Consider the following 8,696-nt stretch of genomic DNA (forward strand, 5'->3'; position numbering starts at 1 on the left):
GCATGGGGCGCGCGCGCACACGTACACGCACACAGCCATGTGTCCTGCTTGCTGCTCTTCAGCAGGCCGGGGAGGGCAGACAGGCCACGGGCTGCCGAGCTCAGGGCGGTGTCGGCCTACCCAGGCCCGGCGGCTGGTGGCCAGGACGGGAGATGCCCTGAGCCTCGGGCAGTGCCTCGGCAGGGTCCTGAGCTCGCCAGCCAAGCCCTTCGCCCCCAGACCCTCCCTCTGGCCAGCCGTGCCACCCCAGCCAGACCCTGGCCAGAGCGTTACGGCCGCTGCCCCGTCGTGGCCCTGGGGTGTGGGGCACCATGAGCGTCTGTAGCACTAGGGCCCGTTTCCGGTCAACGAGATGCTGTCCTGTCCCTCGGCCAGCCTCTGCCATTCCTTGGGTTTGCACGTCTCTGCAGCTCTCCCCTCAGGGAGGCTGGCCACACAGGCAGGCCTGGCTGAGTCCCAGCCGTGCCACCCCAGCTGACACCGATGCGCCTCACCGCGAATGAGATGTCAGGACATGGGGAACGGGGCCGGGGGCCGGCTCTCCGAGAGCACGCAGTGCAAGCAGCAGTACCATGGCTGTCACGGGGGCCACAGCACACGAACACACGGCGCTGGGTGGGGGAGCAGGAGGCCACGCCGCCCTCCCGCAGCCACTCGGCCTCAGTGCTCGTCCCTGTGCGATGGAGCCGCTCCCGCCTGCAGGCAGGCAGCCGAGGGTGCCCGGGCCACTTCCAGTGGGTCCCAGGGTGGTGCCATCGGTCCTTTTTCTAACCCCCGCTGACGGGGGAGGCCACTCTCTCTGATTACCAGGAACAGTGCTGGCTTTTGTCATGACCTTCACGAAGGAGGTTTAAGTTGCCCTGTGGCCCCGCTGACGCTCTCCGGAGAGCTGGCACACAGCAGTTATGGGCCACTAACAGACCAGTGACCGGGGTGCTGGTAAAAACCCCGTGTGATAGGACAGGGTTCATCTCAGGCTTCCAGACAGGCAGGGGGCCAGTGCGTCCTGCTCATAATTAATGGGTCTTCCCCAGCAAGCAAGGCCAGGGCCCGGCCAGCGGTGGGCCCAGGACTCCCTGCGTTTGGGCGGGAGCTGCTCCTCCGCCTCGCATGGTGAGGGCCCGGCATCCCCTCCAACCTGCTGGGGAGAATGGACGCTTTCCCTCCATGGCCACGCTGCAAGGGTGTCCAGCGTGAGGAGTGGGGCACGGGCTCGGGTGGGGTAGGGAGGAGCGCTCTCTGGCTCATCCCGAGAGAGCCCCCCGGAGAAGGGGGTCCGCGCGGGCCGGGCTCCGGTCACACGGGAGCGTGCAGAGGGGGTGACTGCCTGCCCTCCCGCCCCGCCTGGCCCAGGCGTCCCCTGGAAGCTGCACGTCTGGATCGAGTCGCTGAGGACCTCCTTCTCCCAGTCGCGGTACTCCGTGGTGCAGAGCCTCCTGCGGGACTTCAGCTCCATCAAGGAGGAGGAGTACAACGAGGAGCTGGTGACCGAGGGCTTGCAGCTCATGTTCAACATCCTCAAGACCAGCAAGGTGAATGCCACCGGGAAGGCCAGGAACGCCACGGTCCAGAGCCCGCAGCCCTGGGACAGGCCACGGGACAGACACGGGGACTGACGCAGGCAGGCAGACATGGGGACACCCCCCTGCAACACACACACACACAGATGACACAGGCTACAGGTGGACGCCTTCCCCACGCCCAAACTCACGCTGCCTGGCTGCCGAGGGCAGAGGCCATGGATTTGCCTGGAGCCTGGCCAAAAAAGCAATTTGGGGGATCAGCGGTGAAGGGCCAGGCATCTCTTGCCAAAGCAGATCCAGGACGAACAAAAGACAGCGGCTGCTCTGATCCTGGCCCCGACGTTTGAAATCTGCCTGACGGAGCTTCAGCTGTAAACAGGGCCACAGCGGGCGGGCTCACAGAACCCCTCTCTGCTCTCCCCACAGAACGACTCCGTCATCCAGCAGCTGGCGGCCATCTTCACTCACTGCTACGGCAGCAGCCCCATCCCCAGCATCCCTGAGATCCGGAAGACCCTGCCGGCCAGACTAGGTGAAGCCTGTCCCCCTACCCAGCCACCTGCCTCATGGGCTTTCCAGGTCCCCTCCCCTCTCTTCCCTTCTCTCCCCCTCTCTTCCTTGTTCTCCTTTCCCACTTCCGGGTGCCAAGGCCCTGGCCTCCGTTTCTCTGCCCTTCGCCTTTGTGTCCCACCCCCACACCCTCGCCCTGCCCCCTGGAGGTGGGCTCCTCAGTCATTCCCCTTCTTCCTTCCCTTTTGGTTCAGATCCTCACTTTTTGAACAACAAGGAGATGTCGGATGTAACCTTCCTAGTGGAAGGAAAGCTGTTTTATGCACATAAAGTCCTGCTGGTGACAGCTTCTAACAGGTAGGTGCCAGCCTCCAGGTGACAGGTGCTGGCAAAGAGGCTGGGGCTCTGCCTGCAGCCTCTGCCCCTCTGAGTGCAACACGTAGCAGCTGAGCCCTGCCCCCCTCACACCCCACAGGGGCCCGAGGCGGGGGGGGGGGGCGGGGGGCGGGCAGGAGGGAGGGGCCCAGAGTTCTCTAGGAGCACTGAGCTTGTCCTTTCGGGTCAAGCCGTTGCTTTTGATTTCTAGAAAACGAGCATCCTGGAATAAAGAGTCAGTTTTCCAGCCACAGGTGTCATGGTCGTTCATAAGGGGAGCCGTGGGGACAGAGCAGGGCTTGGCCTGGCTCTCAGCCCAGGGTGATGTAAAACGTCACTCACTGAGACTTATTTCAGGAGCATGGCAGTAATTTTTAAAACACCGCCTCCCCACGACCGGTCCGGTGACGGGTGGCGCCACTGCCGCACGGTGATGGACTATGTCACATTCAAGCCCTGCCTGGTTTCCTCTCCTTGCTCCAGGTTCAAGACACTGATGACCAATAAATCAGAACAAGATGGTGACAGCAGCAAAACCATTGAGATCAGCGACATGAAGTACCACATTTTTCAGGTGTGTGGACCTCGGGGCTACACGCCTTCAGGGAGACGCCTTCTCCCCCAGCATCCCCGCCCTGGTCGGGGGGCAGCTGTGAGTTCGCCATAGTCTTCCACGGCACCCCCAGTGCCTCCTGTGTTGAGCGGAATCAGAGGTCAGGTTGGAGCGTCCAGGCTTTTCCCAGGCAAAGGTAGCCCTTCCATGGTCGTAGCTTCAGAGCCTGTCCCCCAGTCCCTAAGCTTTAACTCCTGGATGAGGGGTCTGGGTAAGAACAGGCACCCGCCACACATGCGCGAGAGCGGGGGGGGGGCGGGGGGGCGGGGGTGGGGGAAGGCCTCGCCCTTCAGTGAGCTCCGCGGCTCAGGCACGGCCCAAGCGCCTGTTGGAAATGCAGCCCCGCCAGTGGGTGGTGAGTGCACAGGCCGGGAAGCACTGGTGCTGGCTGCACCGGTCCCCCCAGGCGGCCGACCCCAGCCGTGCTGGCCAGGCAGAGTAAGTCCTGAGGACCCCATCCTGGCTGTAGAAGATCAAGGTCAGGTCTTTTGATCTCTCAGCTTTGGAGAACATCAGAGGTTGCATAATGGAAACTCCACAGGCCGCCTGCCAGTCGGCAAGATGAGGTCTGGAGGAGGCGGCAGGCTGGGACCTCAGCCGAACGCCAGCCGAGAGCGCCTTTCCGGAAAGTGGCCACTGTCTGGGGGGCTGTGGGCCGAGGTCAAGAAGCCACTGGTGTGGGGGTCCTGGCCTTGCACAGGGCAGGCTGGTGACCTAATGGGAGGGAACAGAGTCTCCCAGAAGCCCAGGGAGCCCCCGTCTAAAATGGCTCAGTCCCCCTCTCGTGCTCCCTCTAGCCCTTGGCAGGTGTGAGGGCCCCTGCGCTCCAGGAGGCAGCAGGGTTGGGAAACAGTGGGACCCGTGTGGTGGGCGTGGCAGTGGCTCTTGCCCGGGGCTGTTCAGAGAGCAGCCCCTGCCCCCCAGGCTGCCTGCTGTGTGAGGCCGCGACCCACGTCCTCCCCGGGGAGTGCCAGGCTGTGCGAGGTTAATCCGCCCCTGCCTGCCGCCCGCGCTCTCGGAGGCTCCGCGTGAGCCCTTCTGCTCGACTTGTGTGGATCCTGCATTCACAGGACCCCAGGGCACCACAGATGGCTGGGCCTTGCCAAACCCAGCTCTCCAAATGCAGCAGGAGGCTGCCTGTCCCCCAGCCCACACCGCTGCCCCCCACCTTGCCCAGGGGCTGCCCTGCAGCCATCTTTTAGCAAAGAATCCTGGGAGATGGCACCTGCCCCGCTGCTCCATTCCCAGCCCTGGGCCAGGGACTTTAGCCCTTATGGTCCACAGCTGTCACGCTGGTCCCAGCATGCTGGGCAGGGGACAGGGAGGGGGCAGGAAGGAACCAGCCCATACACATAATGGGGAGATCACCAGAGGCCTACGGGAGCCCCATGCCTGTGGGGAGGGACTAACGTCTCCAGGAACCGGCCACGGGCTAAGGCGAGGCTGGCCAGGCCACCTCCCTGCTCCTCTCCCCAGAGGTTGGGCTCCGTCCCCCAGACCCTCTGGGGCCTCTTCCTAATAGAGCCCGACTGTGACGGCTGGAGCCGCATTTGCTTACACACTTGCCAGTTCCTTGCCGGGGCTGTTTCTTCAGCCCACCAGGGATATTTTTCTTTTTTCAGCCGGAACTTCCCCAGGCACAGTGTGATGGCAGAGTTTGTAACGTAGACCTCAGCAGAGCTGAACGTAGTTCCCCCTTCCTGGGTCACCTCATTTGATATCTCAAACCCTCTGGTCCTAAGAGCCCCGGACAGGGCCGGGCCATCAGCCAGGTGCCCTCTGGCCCTCACCTCCACGTGGAGTCCTCGCAATGCTGGGCTGGTTGCTGAGGGTGTAGCCAGTTAGACTGTGTCCCTCAGAGCCCCCCCTCCCTCGCTCCCAGCCCCACAGGTAGAGTTCAGGTAAAGGAGGAACGGTCCGTATTGTGCCTGCTGCGCTGAGGCGGGGCCCTCACATGGGAGTCGCCTCCCGAGCGACTTGAGCCACGTCGGCATCCCTCCTTGGGCCTCAGTTTTCCAGCTGTGAATAGAATCTTCCCTCCTGGGCTCACGGGCTGTCCTGAGCCTCAAGAGAAACTGCTCTGTGGAAGGCGGCTGGTCACACTGGCAGGAAATCGAGAACACACACACACACACACTCGGGTCTCAGCTTACGCGGGAGCTGGAGTCTCTGCGGGTACAGCGCGCGGAGACCGAGGGCCAGCGGGTCCGTGGGGTGCGGGTGGGAGCAGTAGGAGCAGCGCTCTGGGGGCGGGGCGGGCGCAGCGCAGCAGGTCCGCCCGGCGCTCATGCGGGGCCTCTTCCCACTGCAGCTGATGATGCAGTACCTGTACCACGGAGGGACAGAATCCATGGACATCCCCACCGCCGACATCCTGGAGGTGAGGGCCCCGGGGGGCCCGGGGGCCCAGTGCCCGCCTGCCCGCATCTCGCTGTTCCCTCCACGACTCTGTCCTTCCAGCCGGAGTCACCGGCCAGGTCAACCCCGCTTTCAGCGTTTGGAGAGATGCGGGGAAGCAGGGAGCTGCAGCGAGGGCCTCCTGGTTCCCAGCTGGTCACTTCCCTTTGTGTGACAGGAAGGGCCGTGCTGAGAGACTGGGGAACTATGCACCCCAGAACCTCACCTCCTGGGCCACACCCAGGGTCAGAAAGGGTCTTCCCAGTGGGGGCAGCAGGCCTAGGAGGACCAGAGGACAGCGGGGCTTCCCCGCCCTCCCCGCAGCTTAGAAAATGGGCCTGCTGCTGCCAGGACCCCTGGCTAGAAGGCCGCGCAGACACAGCATGCATTACAGTTGAAGACCCCCTAAGGTCGGGAAGCCTAGCTAGCACCTGTCACCCATGCTGTGCCACCTGGGTATCCAGCATATATATACACCGGTGGCTTAGGCACAGAAATAAGTCGAGGCCATCAGGCCTGTCCTGCTGACGTGGGTGGACCCTGGGGGCCGGGAGGAGCGGGGGGCAGCCCCTTTCTGTTCTGTGCCTTGTCACCCCATACCCAAGGCTGCCCTTGCCTCCCCCCACAGCTGCTGTCGGCCGCCAGCCTGTTCCAGCTGGACGCCCTGCAGAGGCACTGCGAGATCCTGTGCTCGCAGACGCTCAGCGTGGAGAGCGCCGTGAGCACCTACAAGTACGCCAAGGTGAGGCCCCCAGAGGCCCCCGGACACCACCTCCGGATGGGCGCTCAGCTTCACCCAGACTGGGAATGCAGCCGCGGGGCAGTTGTGGAGGGCGGTGTAAGGAGCTGAGGAGGGTCAGGGGCTCCCTCTCACCCGAGGTCGCTGCTGCCCAGCAGGACCCTGTGCAGCTTGGCACCCAGCTCACAGTCCCCCTGTGCCACCAGGCTGTACGACCCGGGGCAAGTGGCTCAGCCTCTGAGTCACTTCCATTCCACAGGTTCTTACTTGGTTTTCTCCTCAACCTGCTCTTTCACCTTCCCCCGTCTCAGCCAATAGCGTGGTCACCGGCTCAGCTGCTCAGACTCAGTTACATCTGATTTTTTAAAGCAAAGCTCTCGCGCGGGGGCCATCTGCCTCTGAAACTCATCAGCAGGCACCCCTGCCTCCTCGTCCCCGCTGTTCCCACCTAGCCCGGAGCCGCCATTCTCTCCCAGCCGATTGCGTTGGCTCCCCCGCCCTCTCCTGGCTTTCACCCTGCAATCCACCTGCCTCTTGGAAAAGCATTACAACCATGTCCCTCCTCTCTTGAAACCCTCCAGAGGTTTCCACTGCCTCCAAACTAGATGAAATCCAACCCTTACCACGCCTTACAAGGCCCCTCGGATCCCGTCCACCCCCAGGGCCCCCTTCGCCCGGCCACGCAGCCCGTCTCTCTCTCAGCTGGTCCCTGCTCAGCACCCTTGCGAGGGCCGTCCCCGCTGTGAAGGCTCCCTCCCAAGCAGCTCACAAGACCAGCTGATTGCCCTGGGCCTCCCTGTCACCTGCCCCCCACCCAGTCGCCTGCTCCTGCCTCCTCACAGCGTTGGTCACGCTCTGCAGTTACCTTAGCTTCTCCATCTCCCCTAAACTAAGAACATTAGCCCTAAGAGGAATGCGGAGACCTTGACCTTGGAAACTGGCTCCCAGAGCAGTCACTCGGTATCTGTTGAGTTAAAATAGTCATTGATCACCTACCACATGAACACTCACGTGCAGGACGCGGGACACCCAGCAGTGGGCAGTCCCTGTCCCCAGTTAGGAGCATCCAGTCCAGTGGGGACAACTGCCATTCAACACACCACCCGCCATGAGACACAGGAAAGGAGAGCAGGGCCGGGACATTCCAGGTGGCAGAGCCGGGATCTGAACCCAGATCAGTCCATCCTGAACGAGTGCTCAGGGACGGAATTCAGCCAAGGGGGCAGCCTCCCCCTGGCCTTGGCCCGTGGGTAGCATGGCAGGGGCTGTGCTAGGCTGGGGTCTCACCCCTTCTCTCTGCCCCCACAGATCCACAACGCCCCAGAACTGGCCCTGTTCTGTGAGGGCTTCTTCCTCAAGCACATGAAGGCCCTGCTCGAGCAGGACTCCTTCCGGCAGCTCATCTACGGCCGCAGCAGCAAAGTGCAGGGCCTGGACCCGCTGCAGGACCTGCAGAGCACCCTGGCCGAGCGCGTGCACTCTGTCTACATCACCTCCCGTGTGTGAGGCGGGCGCGGGATGGCTGCTGAGCACGCCCAGCCCCGCTGGGCATCCCAGGGGTGGGAAGGGCTGGGAGCAGGTACAGCCGGGGCCTGTGGACACGCCAGGGCCCCCCTGGGTCGGGGCTGGTCCTAGGACCTCCTGGGGTCCCATAGGGCTCCGTTCCGCCCTCTTTCCCCAGACACCCTCTGGTGTCGGTCTGTCTTTGGGCACTCAGATGTGCCCACCTGTCACTAGGCAGCCCCACCCTCAGCCCCTTCATCCCAGAGCTGTTCATTCACCCATGAATGAGCAGCTGGGGCCAAAAAAGGCGGCCCTTCCCACCCGCCACACCATTTGCACCTTGCAAGCCATTGCGTGCGCACCCTTGTGTACCCCTCCTCCTCTCCTGAGGTCAGCAGCTGATCCTGATTCGCCTCTGCCCTAACCAGCTTCCACCAAGGCCCCCCACTCCCGGACCTCCGTAAGCTCAGAGCGTCCCGGTGGAGGCTCATGGGCATCCTCTGAGTGTATACTGTCTGCGCTCCAGGCCACTTCGTTCCAAAGCTAGTATTTTCCCTCAATGTCATGTCAGAAAGGCTTCCCCAAATCTCTGAACTTACCCCTCAAAGCTGTGCCTTGGAGAGGCTTCCCACGGGCCTCCAGGGGCGTGGGGGTCCCTGCGTGGGGGGCACTTTGAGTTCCATTTACTTGGGTGTCTGGGCCTGCAGAGGGCCCTTTGGGGGGGCTGCCAGCCTGCTCAGTTCACAGTAGAACGCAGTGCCCCAGCTGACGCCTGCAGCACTTTCCGGCTGAGCCACGGGTGGCAGGGCATGCAGGGAGGAGCCCGGAGGCCTCGGCCTTTGGCTTAGGGGCCGATGTAAAGAGGTCGATTCTGATACCCGAGGTGTAGAGTCAGGCTGCCTCAGCGGGCCTAGGGAGCAGAGCCCTAACTGTGCCCCTGGTCCAACCTCTGGTGAACGAGGCCATTAATGTGGACTGGAGAGCAGGGTGCACACTTCCCACTGGGAGCTGCGGGTCTCGGGGGCGAAGGGACAGG

At 63.2% G+C, this 8,696-nt stretch overlaps 1 protein-coding gene across 1 annotated transcript in view; it reads left to right on the plus strand.

Annotated features, from left to right (window-relative positions):
- The window catches only part of ABTB2 (ankyrin repeat and BTB domain containing 2), a 168,494-nt gene extending 160,831 nt beyond the window's left edge, over window positions 1-7,663 (plus strand). Inside the window, exons 11-17 of the mRNA XM_054585927.1 lie at window positions 1,354-1,532; window positions 1,950-2,055; window positions 2,288-2,390; window positions 2,892-2,982; window positions 5,333-5,401; window positions 6,047-6,160; window positions 7,466-7,663. Coding sequence (XP_054441902.1) covers window positions 1,354-1,532; window positions 1,950-2,055; window positions 2,288-2,390; window positions 2,892-2,982; window positions 5,333-5,401; window positions 6,047-6,160; window positions 7,466-7,663 — 860 coding nt within the window. The remainder of the gene's footprint in view (window positions 1-1,353; window positions 1,533-1,949; window positions 2,056-2,287; window positions 2,391-2,891; window positions 2,983-5,332; window positions 5,402-6,046; window positions 6,161-7,465) is intronic.
- Window positions 7,664-8,696: the final 1,033 nt, after the last annotated feature.

The sequence above is a fragment of the Pteronotus mesoamericanus genome, unplaced genomic scaffold (genome assembly GCF_021234165.1).
Source record: "Pteronotus mesoamericanus isolate MK-2021 breed Mesoamerican mustached bat unplaced genomic scaffold, CSHL_Meso_final contig_90, whole genome shotgun sequence".
Taxonomy (NCBI): Eukaryota; Metazoa; Chordata; class Mammalia; order Chiroptera; family Mormoopidae; genus Pteronotus; species Pteronotus mesoamericanus.